This window comes from Homarus americanus, unplaced genomic scaffold, assembly GCF_018991925.1.
Source record: "Homarus americanus isolate GMGI-L3 unplaced genomic scaffold, GMGI_Hamer_2.0 scaffold45562, whole genome shotgun sequence".
NCBI lineage: Eukaryota > Metazoa > Arthropoda > Malacostraca > Decapoda > Nephropidae > Homarus > Homarus americanus.
In genome coordinates, this window is record NW_024744839.1 from 5,103,039 (window position 1) to 5,123,022 (window position 19,984).

At 41.5% G+C, this 19,984-nt stretch overlaps 1 protein-coding gene across 1 annotated transcript in view; it reads right to left on the reverse strand.

Annotated features, from left to right (window-relative positions):
- Positions 1–1,234: 1,234 nt before the first annotated feature.
- Positions 1,235–19,984, reverse strand: part of LOC121878128 — a 73,979-nt gene continuing 55,229 nt past the window's right edge. Inside the window, exons 2-3 of the mRNA XM_042384129.1 lie at positions 8,483–8,611; positions 1,235–3,013 (exon numbers count right to left, since the gene is read on the reverse strand). Coding sequence (XP_042240063.1) covers positions 2,876–3,013; positions 8,483–8,611 — 267 coding nt within the window. The 3' untranslated portion in view covers positions 1,235–2,875. The remainder of the gene's footprint in view (positions 3,014–8,482; positions 8,612–19,984) is intronic.

The window sequence follows — 19,984 nt, forward strand, 5'->3', positions numbered from 1 at the left end:
GAGGAGTAAATGCCTATAGAAGGTGACGTTGTTGATGTTATAATGTACGAGTACAAATATGCTGTAATAACTGTGGTTTCTGTGTGCAGGTTCTAGGTTAGCACATAACAGTAGTGATGTAACTTTGTGATGGTGGAGCCGATGATAATGGTGATGACTTAATGATAGTATTGATGAGGTGATGACGTGGTGGTGATGGTGGTGGTATGAGTGCAGGAGTAGGTTCTTGTTTTAACACCTGGCCATTTCTTGTAATAGTTCGTCCCTCTGTTTCCAATTTGTGATCATACGTCAATATGGTGACCAGAAGTGTTTTTTTTTTAATTATAGTTGGGGCACTAACAAAAATAAAGTAAAATTAGATAAAAGATTGGAAAACATATATATTCACATGGAAAGTACCTTTAAAGTACTGTCCTGTATTATAATCAAAAAATTTAATTGAAGATAAACTTTAAACACCATATTGACAAGCGCCTTTCAATTCATGCTAACACACTATGACATAAAGTCAACAAAAATTTGTCAACTATCCTCATTGGCTTGTGGAGTTTTGTGTCCAGCTCTTGAAGGTGTCCGCTGTGGGCACACTGGACAGCTGGCGTGAAGTAATTTATTATTGGGATGAACAAAAGAAAATAAATATTGAGATGATTTGCTGATATGAGTTCTTGCATGACCAGTATTATAATACACCATTAACCAGTACTGACTTGGTCACTGTAAGACAGATCTACAGTGAAGTATTTTCCCTTTCATTTTACCTGCTAAATCCTTATGTCGTATTTTCTATATTTCTCAATGAACTTTTTTCTCTGTTACGTTTATTCTTTTCACTCAACATCCAGGTCTCGTGAAACCACTCCGCTGTTCCGTTTCTTCTCTTCCAGTATTCCTCTCTTTGTCGCTTTCAATTTTGTAATGTTGTTCTTAAAGTGCCATCCAGTACAGCATAATTATGAACAACCATTTGTGCTTTTGATTTCAGTACCGTATTTTTATATTATTTTGCTCGCATAATTAGACCATGTCTCGCTTTGTTAACTTTTCTTGTTCATACAAGACAGTTTTTATGTTAATTCAGACCTGCGCGCGCACACACACACACACACACACACACACACACACACACACACACACACACACATACACACACACACACACACACACACACACACACATTAAACGTGAACTCATTCTTACTTAATTGTAATGAGGAAAGAGAAAACACGTGTTATCCAGCCTGAGAAAATTTATTGTGATAACTAATTGGGAGAGAGAGAACAGTGTACGGTGCAGCCTACAAGAGTGAGCAGCAGCGTGCAGCTGAATGTAGCAGCCGACACAGCCTTCTACACCTGCCGCGGGAGATAGTGTGAAGCTTCCTTCAGAGGAAGTGTCACACCGTAACTCCTGAAGCAGGGTGTGAAGTATGGCACCTGCTACACGTGTACACGACATCAACAGGAAACATCTTTAAAGGACACTGGATGGCTTATGTTTGACTGTACATAATACAACGTCCCATTACCTGCATGATACCGTGGAGAGCCAGCCAGCCTACCTGCTGACCTGGCTCATGCTCGCTCCCCACAACCAAGGAGGGAGAAAAATATATTCTTATCATTACATATACTTTTATTTTAACATTCACTGATAATTCCCTTGCAGCTCCTTCACTCATGATGTTTTTTAAATACAGCTGTTATCATTCTTTGAGTTACGTTTAGGTGGGTCTTTGGCAGGTGAACAGAAGGGTAGGAGTTCTGGTAGTGAGTAGTGATATTGTGAGGGTTCCGTACGGCGGCGGACCTCGCTATCAAGGAACTGCAATGAAGCTGTGAAGGTCAAGGTAAACATAGTGGGTCGCCCGCAGTGCCTCTATATGATCATGGACTTTATGTGGTTGAAAAAAGTACATTTTTATTACTGCTCTAGACGTAGATATCTTAGAGACACAGATGACAGTCAAGAAGCAACACCAGAATATAATACGTATAATATTATATTCACATATCATTATATTTATTAAAATATCAACACAAACAGATATAGTAAATGAGGCAGTCGCTCACTGTCCCAGGAGAAGGGGAGTTACAGGAGTGCATATTAACAGATTCTATTTGTTGTGAAAGCTTCCTCAAGGCCCAGTAGGTAGGGTGAGAGTGGCGTGGGACCTTACAGGCGTAGCTCCAGCAAGGTCACATGGTAAAGGTGAAAACCCAGGTGACGTCAGTTTCCTCGTGTCGTCTGCTCTATAATGAAACAGTTTACACATGTTTGAATCAGGAGACTTATTTTTGTGGTATTTTTATCGGTGTTGAAACCACTTGGCGTTCGTAAAGTACCTGACCGGGGTGAGAGAAAAACATAGAAGATAAGGATGAGGGAGAGGATGGAACTAAGGAGGAAAGGGAGGTGAGAGAATCAGACAGGAATGGATGTACAGACTTGGGATAAAGGAGAAATGCAGAAATACAGAGAGGAGGAGGAAGAGGAAGGCGGGGCGCACCGTCGCTGTAAAGACTCAACGGGGTCATCCTTCACAGGGGGGGACTTGGGATTTTGAGGAGCTAATGGTTGTTGAGGACGGGAGGGGAAACGTTTATTTGAGTGAGTAATAAAGTTAAAGAGCTGAACACAGAATTCGGTATACCTGCCAGGTTGTCTACACACATACTTGTGATTCTGAATAAATTAATGTGTTACAAAAACTCCAATTTATCTAGTTACATATTTCTTTGTCTATGAACACAAGTTTCATTTGGTATTGGTGGCTGAGAGAACAAATAAAAGCTTTAAGGTTTTGTTAATGAGGCCGTTGTGGATTGGTGTATCTCGTTGAGAGGTGAGCGGGGTTGACGAGTGAGGAGAGTTACTGTGGGAGGTTGAGGGCAGGCTGCACCATCTCGGCTGCGCCTTCTTCGGGGACTGATCGCTTGTACATGAACCGCTTGTCGTAACCGGAGCCGCTGATCCTGCTGTTGGCTCCTTCAGCTGTGCGCTCCAGCATCTGCAGGTAGATAGAGAGGGCGTCAGGGAATGTATGGACGAGATGACTTTGAGTATAGATGAACTCCATACAGGAACACACACACACACACACACACACACACACACACACAGCATCAATGAATAAACAAGAGGGATTATCCTGTTTGTGTACCTGTATATATGAACTCTGTACAAGATTACCAAAGGTGGGGCATGAATCAAGAAACCTGACTTGTGTGTGTGTGTGTGTGTGTGGGTGTGTGTGTGGAACAATCTCTTGGTTGGACTTGGTTCATAGAAGGGGGAAAAGTTGTAAAATAGAAGAAAAAATACGGTTGGCGGAATTTGATATATATATATATATATATATATATATATATATATATATATATATATATATATATATATATATATATATATATATATATATATTAAAGTCAGGTAGTTTTCATTTGTTATTAAACTCGATAAAAGCTGAGTTTTCTCCCTTTCTGAATTTTATATTTACCACGCGAAAGTCTGAAATAAAACGTACTCAGTAAATAAGTCAATACTCTGTACACAAGAAGCAGCAGCAGAGAGAGAGAGAGAGAGAGAGAGAGAGAGAGAGAGGGATACCACTACTCATTTGGCAAAGGTCTGGTAGGTTTTGGCTCCCCTCACCGTTAATTTGTATTCTTGGCTGATCAAACACCAAAACTTAGATTGTATTATCAAACTCCACATAACACAGGTGATGATACGCTGGTCTGCCACATTTTATTATTCGGTCCGACCATTTTGGGTTCGTTCTCATAACTTTGTCTGTAATATCATTTTTGGTTTTATCTGCTCACTTGTTATATATTTTTCACATTTGTTTTAAATTGTTTTGCGTGAAGGTTCTGTCAAAATTGTTGGTCTCGTTGCCTCCTGCATTATAAGATGTTTGTCACAAAACTTTAAAGAAATATTAGATCTGTGTGTGTGTGTGTGTGTGTGTGTGTGTGTGTGTGTGTGTGTGTGTGTGTGTGTGTGTGTGTGTGACTACTCTCCCCATATTATCAGTGACGATGTGAAAGTAGAGAATAAATTTAAAGTTCTGTTAGCCAACTACACACTCCCCAGTACCTCATATAGTACATATAGTTAAGAGAGACACAGCGAGGCTAAGGTGTCCTCGCTCCACCACCCACACGTGGAAATAATGAAAATGGTAAGGCCTTGTGGGTGATACATGTACCAAACAATATTTATTGAGGCCTTTGTGCACGTCGCTTCAAGGTTCTTATGAAAAAGTAAAACCTCTCTTGTTTACCTCCCGGACATGGCCACGCTATTGCCGTGTTCACTCTGGCATTCTGGAAATTTTACGCGCCTTCTTCACTAGGTGTGTTATCACGCCAGCACAGTGGACGCCGCTCAGTAAACAACTTCTCCAGTGGTTTCGTAAAAGAGGCCAGTTTTGAGTGGACGGCCGAGTCAGTAAAGGTGAGGTGGGGGGCTGACGTGGCCTGGTTCAACTAGTTACACCATACTCTGATCATCTCATACCGCTGAATGATCACGCCAGGATTTCGTTATTACCTGAAGAGCTGTTTAACCCAAATTTACTACTTTACAACCTAAAACATTACTTTACTTCACTTCAGACATTAAAGCATTTTTGTCCCTATCACGTGTGGCATTTGTACTTAACATGGGTGTAATGTTTAATGAAGTTTTGTTCATTTTGATAAACTGTATTTAGTAGTATTTATTTTTCGTAAGTAGTGTTTATAAATATTTAACGTAAATTCTATCGATAGTTTTCTAATAATTGTTGTGGTTAAACTAAGAAATATTTGCCAGTTCAGTAGTGTGCAGAGAGTCTGTGTGGAGAAGCTTAAGTTATAGCACTGTAACCATGAGTATGTAGCCTCATAGTGCACCATCTGGTCGTGTCATCGTGATAATTAGAACTCAACCTCCACATTCATAAATTATTTTAATCTTTCTATTATTATTATTATTATTATTATTATTATTATTATTATTATTATTATTTATTCCACTATTTGGTACAAAACATGGCATTAAATAGATACACATGCATATTGCCCCTGACTCAGTATAGGTGTGTCGACTGCTGTTCACTTCCTCACCGTTTGCCTCACTAAAAACAAGAGGACAAGTTATGGTGATGTGTGTATATTGCTGGCGGGTGATCAGATGAAGTGTGGTACAGTATATGACTTTCATGACACTCGTGGGATTCGGTTATGTTAGCTGCATGTTGAGTGGTGAGTTCGTTAGTGTCACCTGTTTTCTCCTGTGAATTCCTTGATATCAGTACGATTGTTTTTTCTGTCTTGTTGCCATTTATACACTAGTGAAATATAAAGGGTTATGTATTGAATATTTTTCGTTAAAGATAAGTGAATAAGTAGATATATGAATAAATGATATGTGGTAAAAACTAGTTAGGGTTAAGCTGATTCCCGGGGTCTGCTAGACTCAGGCTTCTCAAGAGTTGGTCTCATTTAGTTTCAAGTGGCGACACCAGTACTGAGACAACACTCATGGTTATATTTTAACAGACACTAGTGAGAGTAAAATAAGCTAGCTACGAGAGGGTCGGTCCATAGAACACCGTCATTAGAGTTTCATCTCTATCTAATGCAGCTGATCATATTCAGGCTGAAGCTGTAGTACTCTTACAGTAATGTTATAATACTTCGCAATAATCTCTTGGAAGACACAATATGAAGGAACTGTTTAAAAGGCAGAAGTTAGGTGAGACACAGTGTGGTAATGGCTGGGAGGTAGAGAGTTGCCGGGGCACGGAGGTGGATCACTGTGGCCACACTCGTACACACTCCACTCTGGCGCCACACCTCGGTATCTCACCTTATTGTTAGATTCAATAACTGGGACAACTGTTCACTGTCCACCTCGGGAGTTTATTTAAATGTTCTTAACTGATTCATTTGTCAGGAAAATAGTCAATAGTACAGTTTAATGATGCCCCAGTGTCGACTATATACTACAGTATATTATGTTGGCGATAGTTATTGAAAATTGGAAGGTTAGTTTCGCTCTTATTTTGTCTCACGCCAAATTAATTGCGTGACATTATAATAGACTGGCGTGAAGAAATTGGTAGATGAGGGGCCACAGAGCCACGATCTGCCTGTTAAGGGCTTTGGGGGGACTCAGGTTGGCTTAATGGGTGAGCGGGTGTGTGAGAGCCAGCTTACACAACGAGGGGCGCCGCGTCTCTCATCCTTTGATTTAAATTTTGATCTTCTCTTTTGTCTTAGTCCTCCATTTGTTTATCAATTAGAATTTTAATAATTTCTCCAGAGGGATATTTTTATATCTTATTTTAAAACTCTTAAGGAAACTGAGGTGGACACAGTTACCGTCAGCTGTTCTTATGATAACAAACTGTTACTGGATCTGACTTGTATTCAGTCCAGAAATAGAGACACATTCTCGTATATACCAAGACAATACTGCACATTTTGATAACCGAGTGTAAAAGTTTATCCTAAATGCCAAACAATCAGCCGGTACAATTTTTAAAAGTTAGCGCCGTGTATTGTAAAAGTGGACAATCTCACGAGGCTGCGGGCATGTCAGGGGTGTAGGCCAAGTCCCGGACACCACACATGATGGACATAATTTCTGGATCATGTTCTGTGTCGATTTTTTTATTTGTCAGTTTAAATAAGAAAATACATCAGTTGTGAAAAATAATTTAAATTACGCGGAACATTTCATTATATTTAAGGCTTCTACGCTAATGGTTCCACACACCATTAACACAAGCAGTGACTATCTGAAACCATATATAATTCTCAGAGGTGTTCTCAATTACGTTCCTAGAGACACTGTTAAACGTTTATTTGATTCTGTTTTAATGTATTTTTTTTTAATACTACTGAAATATGGTACCGGTAACAGAAGTAACATCGCCCAATGGAGGAGTCAACCAATCCAGTTTGATCCTCTCCACACCATGGCCTACCTTCTCTGTGGCTGAAACTGAAAGATTTATTTTTCCCCTTAACTTGTAATAAGAAGATGCATCGAGCCGAATAAGTTCAGCTACGACAAAAGGTAACGGTTAAAATGATATTGAAAGTGGACTAGAAATCAACAGGTGTCTTATACCCAGTACAGTATAGGAAAAAAATATTAAGTGTCTGAGTCAAGATCTGATGGAGGTCGATCGCATCTGGTAAAGTATATTTGCTATCGATTCTTTATCCAAGTATTCAGGATTAATTAATTTTAGAATGAAGCTTCGAACATAGTAACGCAGTTGATTTTTTTTTAATTGAATCTCTAAAATAGTTTCAGAACGGTTACACGTTAAGGTATCACTCCTATCACCCGTAGTTGAGACAATAAGTAATTAGGTAATCTTCTTGTTTACTTTCAACTCTCCAGGATGAAATACGTAAGAGAGCGCTGGTACCAAATTAACACTAGGTCCTGGGTTCTCTTAATATATGGTGTTTTGTCTCCTCCAGGGTGTCCAGCCAATGTAAAGACGGGAGAGAAGCCTGCTGGAGGTGTGGTGGGTGAGCACAATAAGGGCACGCAGACAGGAATGCAGCAGGAGGCGACTGAAGAGTGCAGACGTGTAGTGTGGTGGCGACGTCCGACACAAACAATGCGAAAACTCAACTCACATGAACCTTACCCTCTCCACCCTCACGTAAGCTGAATCTTCACTATTTATTTTTTCTCCTCCAATGTCAAGGGCTCGTAGAAGGGAAGCTCGAGTGTGTGTGTGTGTTGATATCATTAATACCTAACTTAGGGGGAATTATAGTAAAGCCATAGACCTAAAACGGGGGATTAGAATTAGCTTACAGAGGCTCTCCAACACCATTCTGTCTTTTCCTTCTTCCCTTATGAGTAGAGGGAGGAACCTGGCACTGTTAAAAGACATCACAGAACTGAAAACTGGAGATAAATAAAACAATGATAAGTGGGAATGGGAAATGTGGATAAAGTGAGAGAGAACAAGGATGGGAATTTATCACAACGGAAAGGTAATTTGTTATAACCAGTTGAGTACAATGTTATCGCACTGCAGGGAAGGGTTAAGACTTGATGTTCAGGGGATGAGGCCATAGTACTCAAGAGGTTAAGCCATCGTATTCAAGAGGTCAAGTCATCAGGTTCTTACTGAATGGGTTGAATTCTCTTATTGGTTAAATCCTTCTCATCAAGGGGTTAATGGTAACAAACCACTTCCTAGCGAAATGTGTCGTAATTATATGTGTGGTAAAGAAGCACCCGAGTCAAAAATTAAGATAAATTTACTAAAGACAGAATATAGTTACCAGTCATAAGGTTAATGTTGTGGTTAACTTATAGGAATTTAACAATGACTTGAGGTGGTGGGTGTTGCATGTGACGTGACACTATCTCTACTGTAGGAACTAGTCAGTGTGTGTGTGTGTGTGTGTGTGTGTGTGTGTGTGTGTGTGTGTGTGTGTGTGTGACTTACCTCTCTGAGCAGTTCTCTGATTTCGTCAAGGCGGGTGTCGTCTGCCCTGGTGGGGAGGTAGCGAGCTTGGGTGAGCGCGGCCGCCAGTACTACCAGCGCCACCACTACGACCAACCCAGTCCTCGTCATCTGTCCAAACAAAAACACCATGTATATTCCGTTGGGGACACCAATTTATTTTACACAAAAAATTATTATGATGAATATTTGCATGTTCTATCTATGTTCTTCTCATTACACACACACACACACACACACACACACACACACACACACACACACACACACACACACACACACACACACACACACACACACACACACACTCTTCATCTTGTAAAAAAATCCTATACAAATCTTGGGTTGGAGACAGCAGATTAATCCGTTTTCGGTATATGAGAAGCAGATTCCGGCACTGCACTCGACCACTCCTATGTATTTATTATATCTCCCTCCACTCTCCCTCATCCCTCTCACTCTGTTCCTTCTCCTCTCATCCCTCTCACTCTGTTCCTTCTCCTCTCATCCCTCTCACTCTGTTCCTTCTCCTCATTCCCCTCACTCTGTCCACTCCTTATCCCCTCTTCATTATTCTCATTCTTCGCACTCTTCCTCTTCTGTTGTTTCTCCATCTCTCACTCTTCCACTCCCTTATTCCTCCCACTCTGTCCACTCCCTCATCCCTCTCACTCTTTTCCTTGCCCCCCCTCTCACTCTCACTCGTAAATAGCGAGAGCCCTTAGACCATCAACAAGAAACACAATTCCCTGGTCCGTCTCTCTCCCTCCCTCCTCCCTCCCTCCTCCCTCCTTCTTCCTTCCTTCCATTGACCTTCTGTTTCCTTTTCTCCCCCCTTCCGTTACCCTCCTCTAGTCTCCCTCTCTTCCTTCCAATCTCCTAGTTCCTCTTATCCTTCTTCTTCCCTACTTCCTCCCCACTCCATAAAGTCACATCCCACTATTTCCTCCTCCTCCTCCTCCCTCTCTTTCCTCCATCTGCTTCCCTTTTCCCCTCTTTTTACCATCCCTCTACACTCCATTACCCTCCCCCATCTTCCTCTACTTTCATATATCTCCTCTCCTCTACTGCCTACTCCCACACCTTCTCTCCCTCCGCTCTTCTCTCTTCATTTTCCCCTCTCCTTCTCCCCCTTTCCTTCACCCTCCATTTCACTCCACTTCTCTCCTGCTCCATTTCTCCCCTTTCCTCTTCTTTCCTTCACTCCCCTTTCCCACTCCTCCCCTCCCCTCCTCTCCTGCTCCGCTTCTACTTCCTTTCCTCTCTCTCCTACCCCCTACCACCAGACAGTGGAGGGAAGCCACACGCCTAGTTTGGTCCATCGTCAACTCGAGAACCAGGTTATGGTGGAGTCTTTTCTCTTATGGAGTTTTGTGTGTGTGTGTGTCAGTCTGTCTGTCTGTCTGTCTGTTTGTATGTCTGTCTGTTTGTGTGTATGTGTGTTTATTTATGTGTGTATGTTTAATTGTTTGTTTGTCTACCCAGCAGTAAATTGGGAACCTGGATGTTAATCGATTTGCGGATCGTGTTCCGGGGTAATGGTTAGCCAGTGCAGTTGGCGAGTTGTCTGGTCTTCTCGGATTATACTTTGGCATTGGGTCATACAGCTCGTTAAGTTAGGGTGTGGTTGTTGTGTTGGCGGCAGCTTCTACACTTAAACAAATTCACGCTTAGGTGGCCCTTGGGCCGGCCAACCTTGGACACAAGGGGCAACCATTATTATTTATTTATGTGTGTGTGTGTGTGTGTGTGTGTGTGTGTGTGTGTGTGTGTGTGTGTGTTTGGTTTGCGGCTATGTTTGTTTGTGTGTAAATAAATGCACGCGTACATATGAGAATATAGGAGTAATATATATTATTACAGGGTGGATTCGGGATTAAACAACCGCACTGATGAAATGCTGGACGTGAGAGAGTCGGTCAGGGTCTGTAAACACGAAGGTTCTGCAACGTTAAAATTTAAGGCGTAATTTTAACACCATTGAGGACGTTGTTGCATTACATTATAGCTTAAAATCCGGTAATTCGATGCGTTCTTACATCTCCATATACAAGGATAATTTAACTCACGAACTCACGAGACTCTAACAACCACAATTGGGAAGAGTTGAGCATGGAAGAAGGGAACCAGCGTATGGGTTTAGTTATACATAGGGTGACCCACAGTCTCTGGTGCTCTCTTGTTTATCTTTCATCAGTAACAGAGAGGGGGAGAAGCCAAACTGAGAACACTGACGATTACATAGATTTACTGCCTAAAAAATGTCAAGAATATACATGAGAATACAGTTCGCGAGTCTTGTAATATATATAAAAAAAACATTGGTACAGTAAACTCGTCTTTTAATACATGAGAAGAGTCTAATTAAATATGAACACAGTAAACGAGTCTTGTAATAAAAACAAGACCTTATTATAACATGAAGAAAAGTTTATCCTCATTGGTGTATATACAGACAAAGCAAAGTTTTCACCCAACCAACTGTATAATTATGTATGAGAACGTGTATAGGGTGGGAAGTTAATTCATTCATGCCGCCTCTATACCCCTTGTTCATTTCCTGACCTAAACACCGGCCCATTTGCATCAACATCCATAAAAAACCCTACATGGACAGTCAGCATTTTATTATCGCTATGATCTCTCTCAGCCCTTGCTTGTAATTTTAAACTCTTCTGAGAATCATTGGCAATTTCGAGTTTTGTTTAGTGACGTGGTTCTTCAGTCAACATCAGGGTTGATTTTTAAGTAAACTGGAAACTGGACGAATAAACAGCTACACATTGTATCCGCGGTCTGTGTCATTCATTTATACGAAGTTTGCAAGTGGCTGAGCTAAAAGGCACGACAAAAGAAAAACAAAGACTGGACCTTCAGAATGACACACAGTTGATACCAAATTGTGTCCTGTTTTGTGTGCTTATTTAAGGAATGTCTCGTGTGTGTGTGTGTGTGTGTGTGTGTGTGTGTGTGTTTTAGGCCCAAATTGAACGCTTTTGATTTTCTCGCCTAGTCCAGCGTTCAATACTTCATATCCGTCTCCTACGTTGTCCAGCAGATGTGTAAACTGACTACCGTTAACCCAGGCTATACACGCTGACCTACTCCTCACCTCTTGAACAGCTACTTGCTCATCACCAGACACATTCCTTCACCAGACACAGACCTTCACCAGACACACATTCCTTCACAAAACACAGACAGACAGAATAAACCCGACAATGATGCCTCGTGAGTAAGTTTTTTTGTGGTCATAATATAGTCCAGTTCCCAGCCTTTGTTTACCTGTCATCTGTCTTCCCGTCATTGTGGTGGAGTTCCTATTGGGGAAATCTTGTTGCAGCCACATACTTCACCAGGTAATGTTGCGCGGCTTACGGAGGGACACACCTGGGTAGAGAGTCGGTGTTTCTGAAGCAGTTCGAATTCATTTCCAGTTCTACTCAGTTCACTTCACGAGATTAGTGTTGTTGTGGCTCAGGCGTGTTGTTTTTATTCCTGTTTATAATGTAATAGAGAGGAGACCGATACTGCAGTGATAGATAAGTGAACCTGTGTGACCGAGTATTATTGTTCATATTTACAAAGGTTAAATCCAGATCCCCTCTTGGCATTATTCCAAGGACGTCTTTATAATGTTTCTGTGATAAATCAGTGTTTCTTACGGTCGAGTGAAGATGAAGAGATGAGTTATGGATATTGCTTTTGACTCCCAGCCTCACCCTCGTGAACCTCTGTCAGGAATTTTATCTCACATTCTTGTATGAAAGATTAAATTTTTCTTAAGGGAATCTACCTGCAGTTGAGTGGTCACGTACAGTGTGTAAGACTAGTCTGTGCCATAAACACAAACATTACAACACAGGAAATACCAGTATATGAAATCCTAAAAACCTGTCGCTCTCTGTCAGACTTTATATCCCGTTAATTAACACACTCATATAATACGTTCCTTCTCCCTGTTAACACACCCATACAGTTACCCTCAGCACTGCGCTCTTGTTCATCACTATCAGACTACCCACACTGTACGATACTATCACCAGAGCCACATCCCTGATAGCCACCAGAGCCACATCCCTGATAGCCACCACAGCCACACCCCTAACAGCCACCACAGCCACACCATTGGCGAGCCTTCACAGCCTCTCTTCTTATGATGAAAAGCAAATCCGAGTTCCACTTCCTCTCTGGCCCGTCAGCGGCGGAGGAGGTGATGGTGGGAGGCGGCTCTTTGCTGTGTTGTATTGCTGTCACCTCTGAAGGGTCGGCTGTCACGCTGAGGTGTGTGGTGAGGCTGAGTAAGAACGCTTGAAGTTTGAGTGTGTGTGTGTGTGTGTGTGTGTCAGCGCTGCGGTGGGTGGTGGTGGTGGTGGTGGGTGGTGGTGTGGTGTGTGTGGTGTGGATTGGTGGTGGTGTAAGTGAGGTGTGGTCAGTGCAATAGCTTGTAGTAAGGGTGTGGTCAATGTGATAGCTTGTAATGAGGGTGTGGTCAATGTGATAGCTTATAATGAGGGTGTGATCAATGTGATAGCTTGTAGTAAGGGTGTGGTCAATGTGATAGCTTATAATGAGGGTGTGGTCAATGTGATAGCTTGTAGTAAGGGTGTGGTCAGTGTGATAGCTTATAATGAGGATGTGGTCAATGTGATAGCTTATAATGAGGATGTGGTCAATGTGATAGCTTGTAGTGAGGGTGTGGCGACAAGTCCTCCACCTCCTTCACTATCACTCATCACACGTTCCTCCCAACACTGTAACATAATCTACGTCTTAATTCAATATAATGACACAGAAACGTAATACTTCTGTAAATGTGTGTTATGGAATACGTAAATAACAACCTCCCTATACCCTGGGGGACGTCATCAGGGTATTGTCGTCAAGATGAGAGGCGGAGCAACACACAGGTGGTAGTTATGGCGTCGAAGAGAAACCAGATACACACTCCTCTATCATTACCACCGGCGTCTTGATGGTGGGGGGCTGTACTGTACGTATGGTCCCCCCCACCCCTATACACACACACACACACACACACACACACACACACACACACACACACACACACACACACGCACACACACACACACACTCACACACTTTAAAGCCAATTATTTCTGTATTGTTTATGTATATTATTTTTTTCTTTCGACTTGTTACTCTCGGGAGGTTAACGAGAAATAACCTAATATGCATATTTTATTTTCGTTCCCGAATGTAACTCTGCAACGAATATTTTTACTTTCTTATTATTTCTTAGGTAATGAAGAAAGGTTTAATGGTTAGGATCTCGTCATATTGTTGTACTTGTAAGACTCGTGTATCGTCCTAATTATCATCACTGATCTTACCTCTGAATCTTTACTCTGGTGTTATATTTTAAGATTAATATAGCATATCCTTTTAGTATATTCAGCATATTTGTTGTATATTAAGTCCCGTTTGGGTAAGGAAATTATGTGTTAATCCCGTATTAGACAACCAGATTTTTTTTTTCAGTTAAAAGTATCGTAAATTATGTGGTTTAGTGTGAGCATGTTTATATAGTAGCAAATTGTAGTGTGATGTTTTACTGGTGTACTCAGAGGAGGGAGGAAGAAGCATGGGTTATATAACTCTACTCCCCGTGCAGTACAGCCACCGACCAACGTGTTCAAGTCACTCTCTGAAGGCTTGTTGACCATTGGCTTTGAAGTCAGAAATAAAAAGGGCGATATAATATTGTGCTTAGGTTGTGATGTGAGAGAGAGAGAGAGAGAGAGAGAGAGAGAGAGAGAGAGAGAGAGAGAGAGAGGTCACCACACCATAATCTAAGTACAGGCCTCATGCTCTGGACAGTAGTTCCGATTTATTGTGGAGTAAATCAACAGCTCGCCACCTCCTTTAACCCCACTCATCCTCTCCCTCACCTTACAATCTGATTTTAGAGTCACTTATAAATTTACCTCTAATGAACCGTTCGTAAATCAATGTTCACTTTGATAGCACATAATGGATTGCAGTAAATCACATTAATAAACTTAAAAATGTAATAAATATCTAGGAGAAAATATCCACATCCACAGTTAATCCACTAAGAATACTCTCCAGTTCCCAGTGACCCGCCTCCTCACCCACACATTCCTTCTCATCTGGTGTAATTCTTGGTGGGTGGTGAAGAGTAAGTAACAAAAGAGTGGTGATGGTTCCCGTGCCACAGCTGACTGAGGGATTACCCCGGGCCACCTCCACATAAATCTAAAAGTTAATCCCAGAAGAAGCAGTTGTGGCAGAGCAGTTCCTGAGCCATGAGCCGCAGCGTTACGTACTACTCTGGCTCCTGAAGGCGTTCGTAGACCCAACCACTTGATGATGGGTATAATCTCGAAGGAAATTTTGGCAAAGTATTAAATTATCTTTGGTTTGTAAGACGGATTTTTTTATATAGTTCCTTGTAAAATGATAAATAAATAAATAAATAAATAAATAAATAAATGAATAAATAAATAAATAAATAAATAAATGTATAGGTATATAAAAACAGACAAACAATAAAAAACAAATCGAATTACGAGGAACAGGAAGACATTAACTAAGTCTTTAAGTCGCCAATCACCGATCCTTGGAAACTTCTCAGTATATCAATCATTATCCACCCCTGTTGAATCACCCTGAACTATCAGTCATCATACATCCCTGTTGAATCACCACCCTAACTACCAGTCTTCAGCTGCCGTAGTTTTATCCTAACTAACAAAGACTTGTTAGTTCAATATGATGTAATTATTGTAATGTATAAATAAATAAAATAAATTACATAGCATCAAAAAATATTGGTAAAAAATCCTGTGTAAAATTATTTCTCCAATTAAATTTAAAAAAAAAATATTGATACGATTTAGAATAGAAAATAACTACTTCATTAGATACGACACGAGAGATGGAGATGTATGGAGAGGGAGGAAGAGGAGGAAGGATGCTTGTTATATAAATCAGTTTGTAGAGTCATAATTTATACCGTATATTTCAGGCAACATTGTTCAAGAAGGCCGCGTTACGTGCCACGGCGAATTTCATGAAAATAAGAGATTTTTGTGTAATTCAGGTGATCATTGTGATTCACGGTGGTGTTACTGGGAGGCGGAGGAACACGAGGGAAGAAAATTAATATAATGTGTGTGTGTGTGTGTATTGCGAATTAGAGTTTTGTCTGTGTGTGTGTGTGTGTGTGTGTGTGTGTGTGTGTGTGTTGTGTGTGTGTGTGTGTGTGATAATTTGATAAACACACACATTTCACTCTGACAGGTTCCTTTCATTTGTAACTGCTCCATATAAAGCACTGGGCGTGAGATAGCCGGACGTATTGTGATGGTCGTTGTCGTGCCCCTATTAATAACACAAGACGCTGCCCTGACTCTTGCTGGTGAGGTGCGCCCAAAACAGACAACTCATCTTTCATAAGTAGATACTAACGTGGCAGCGCCTTCACCAGATACCTGACGTGTACGCCACAGCCTCCAGAAATCAAGTCAGCTAGGACATAAAAACAGAATTTGAATGTGTTATGATATGATGGTCACTGATTGATGGCCCACGGGACGGTCCTCTAACTTATTGGCTACGAATTTGAGGAACTACCAAGGGCGGGGATGGAGGACTCGCCGGAGATGTGTCTAACTCGCCAACGTCTACGGTGCTGTTTTTATGCCTCTTGATTTGTTTTGCTTCATGATATTAAGGCAATGGCTTCCTTCCCTCCTCGTCTCCCCATTTCCCCTTCCCGTTTAATACCATGTTTTTTTTGTTTTTGTTTTTTTTAGTCATCACTTATCAGTTAGGAAACCCCCTATAGTAAGTTCTTCTCACGTCTGAGGATAATACCACGCCATAAAGATGTTGAGACATATCCTGTTTTTATGATATTCTTCCAGGCCGTTTGTTTCCCCACACCTGCCAACATGTTCTTAGAAATAGTTTTATTGGTAAGTTTATAGTCCGTATTATGGAGGAGGTCTCTTGTGGCCCGAGCACCAATATTTGACAAGCCGTATCACGGAAAAATTAGTTTGGTGAACGCTGCGCCATTATGACCCTCTCTATAAGCCGATTATTATTGAAGGAGGATCCCATAAAGCTACATCTGGAATTCTCTGACTATTGAAACTCAAAATTGTATGAATAAATCCACGTCCTCTTGATATATGTTATTCAAAATATTGGCCCTCGATATGTGGCGGTTGTGGCGGCCAACAGTTCCGTGAGGGTTACTATATTATCAACAGTAGTGAGGAAGGGTTAGTCATAATTTACAATTTCCCGGAATGATCAAAATCTTATCTCAGCAAAGTGAGAAACAGTCACTCAGTCCGTCACTCAATATTGGTATCATTGGAACTGACTGACGCAGGCAAAAATATGCTTCCATTGGTGGACGCCCCAACCCACACACACACCTGTACAAATCTCCCGCCGAGGAATTGAAAGGGTATGTGTGTGAGCGTAGAATAGAGAGTTTGAGTGCAACTATGTGGAGAATACTTCACGAGCTCACCATTAAGGGAGAAAATTTCATCAGTTGAACTATTATTAGAGAGCGGTAGAAAGTCTGTCGTCGGAAAGAATAATTTACAACACAAACGGACGCTTTTTATCATCCTGAATATTGGATTTACCGATGAATATGTTATGTGTCAGTCCACTGAGAACTTCACTTTTCAGACCCATCACTGTTTATTTAACCCAGAAGAGCATTATTGTTCCACACACACACACACACACACGCGCGCGCGCAACAATTAAATCAACACCTACACAATATAAATATAGTTACACTTTAAAGATTACTTCTTCCTCTGAAGCTAAGGTGAGTCGCCCACCGTTAATTGGAAACTGTTCCAAATATTATTTGCAAGAAAGATTTTGTTCCTCACGATATTGACTTGAATTCATCATCCACTCATGAATATCACCATTTAGCAAACGCCTACAAGATATATTCACCTTGATAGGTATGACCTCTGTCCTCCCGCGGTTAAGCGGTGTGGCCAGGTGCCGGAGATGAGCACAGGTTTACCGTGAGAGTTATTCTTTGTTCTTGGCAAGTGAGGCGAAGCCCATAGTGTTGATACGTTGGCTGAGAGGCATCAAGAACATTAGCACACTTGGATTGTTCATCAAAGTTCTGTAACTATAGTGAAAAGGTAAAGCGTAGTTGAGTTGTCCATCACCTGAGCACTTGAGGCCTTTCACATACGCCCGCCTCCCTAGATGGTGAGTCTTAGATATAAGACTAGAGGCGGAAAGTAGTGCCACCTGCGTGATGGTGTCTCTCTCTCTCTCTCTCTCTCTCTCTCTCTCTCTCTCTCTCTCTCTCTCTCTCTCTCTCTCTCTCTCTCTCTCTCAGCCCAAATCCTTCACCATATATACCAGTGAGATTATCAGAGGGTAAAGGGAACATCACACGATGACTTTCCACGTTTTTTAGTCTTTATTTCCCCAGAGATGTGGAGAGGCAGGTATTAAGAGTGATGCCCCTCGTCCACTGCCTGGCCCAGTCCTCGCCCTCTTTGTGTGACAAGATAAAGCCATCCTCTGACCTGCCACCTCTTTCTTTTACTCGTGTATTGAGATGAAGTAAAGGTTATTGTGCTTTGAAGATGGCGGCTTTACCCCCTCACAGTAGTCTCCACTAAGTTACTCTGTATCTGTCAGTTTTCTTTCTTCCACTCCCACGTGTCGGTGGATCAAGGGAAACAAAAAGCTCAAGACTGAGAAGAAACGGCAAAGGAAAAAGGTGTAAGACTACTGTAAAACGAGGGGGAGATGGCTTGAACACTACATAACAATACTTTACATACGCTTCTCGGTATTTACAGTGCTTCATATGTCTTCACTAGGCATACTAGGGTGAGTTGGGTTCTGCGTGCTGGACAGTTCTTGAGAATTGCTCTACATTTACTAATATATTCATATGTACTGACAATACACTATTATGTCACACTTTTGTATTGTGGAGTTAATTTTAACAACAAAACAAAATATAAAAACGCCAACTGGCATGTTCTTGGTGGTGGTGGTGATGCCGTGTGTGGCTGAATAATACCAGTAACTGTTACTGTGGAGTGAGGCACCGCACCGCCGCCAACTGGCATTCTCGAATAGGGTTAATCAAGTGGCCGTCAGTGTTAATCCTTCCTTGACAGGTGGACTGTCTGGCCCGGGGTTCACTGTGGACCATGGAAGGCCACACACCACAAGGGAGCCGAGTGGGGAGGGCCAAGAGCGTCAAGTAAGAAGAAATAAGGAAATAGAGAGAGAGTCTAGGAAGTACCGAGAGAGAGGTGTGAGAGGGAAAGAAAGAGTTGGTGGGAGGAAAACAAATATTGGTGTGGTCAAACGCCGACGTGTATTACATTACCAGAGTCCCGCCTCCTCCTCCCTCTCCACAACACCCTGATGCTTCATACTCAGTGGCGTCAGCACACACACACACACACACACACACACACACACACACACACACACACAATAGTTTGATAATAATGAAGTGTCGGGATCATTGACAAGAACTGAGAAGTTCCTCAGACTTTGTATTATAGTGGGAATACTAAAAGCTCTTGGGGACTCTGCCATCCCCTTAACGCTGTAGTCGTTATTGTATAGTGGATGGTCACAATCCACTGTGTGACGCTCACTGTACTATATCCAGGACACGAGGCTTATAGCACGATACTCGCTATATACAGTCTATGAAGTATATGGTTGGGGATAATAGGTTGAAATACAATAACATAGAAGGATCTTCTCTAATTTGTCTCCCAGAGTGAGGCTCTTTCTCTATCTGAGAGTTAAGGGTGAGGGAGAGTGTTCCTCTAGTGTAGTAACTGGAGGGTGAGGGAGGGTGTTGCTCCTCCTCCACCAGTATACAACTGGAGGGTGAGGGAGGGTGTTGTCCTCCACCAGTATGGTAAATCAGCACCACCGGCAGCAGTGTTCATCATTACACGCTGTCACAGTAGCTGTCACCGCCGGTAACATTCTAACAAACTTTCACGTCATATTATCTTGCCTTGTATGGTTATTACCACCGAGGGAAGCTGGAAACTTGTTTTTGGCCGCGCGTGTGTGTGCAGCGTTGTGTAGTTGTCATGTTTGTGTTTCTTTTGGTTAAGTATAATAATTTCTACAGCTGTATGACGATGTACTGCATATATAGTTTGACTCTCGCCACTTTTCGATTTAACTAAATTTTGTTGAGGAAACATTACCTCGTCACGACACCTGGAGCTGAGCAGACTCCCCGCGCCGCCCTCAATAATTATATTATTTTCTTTTCAAATTAAAAAAAAAGAAATCGTAAAGCAAAATAATGAAGTTTGGCTCATGAAAGAGTTTCCTAATATACATTTTAATTTCTAGTTTTGAAGTTTTGTGTCTTTTTGGTAATTCTAAATATTTGTTAACGTATACTGTTGCTGATTTCGCATTTTACTGTACTAGTTT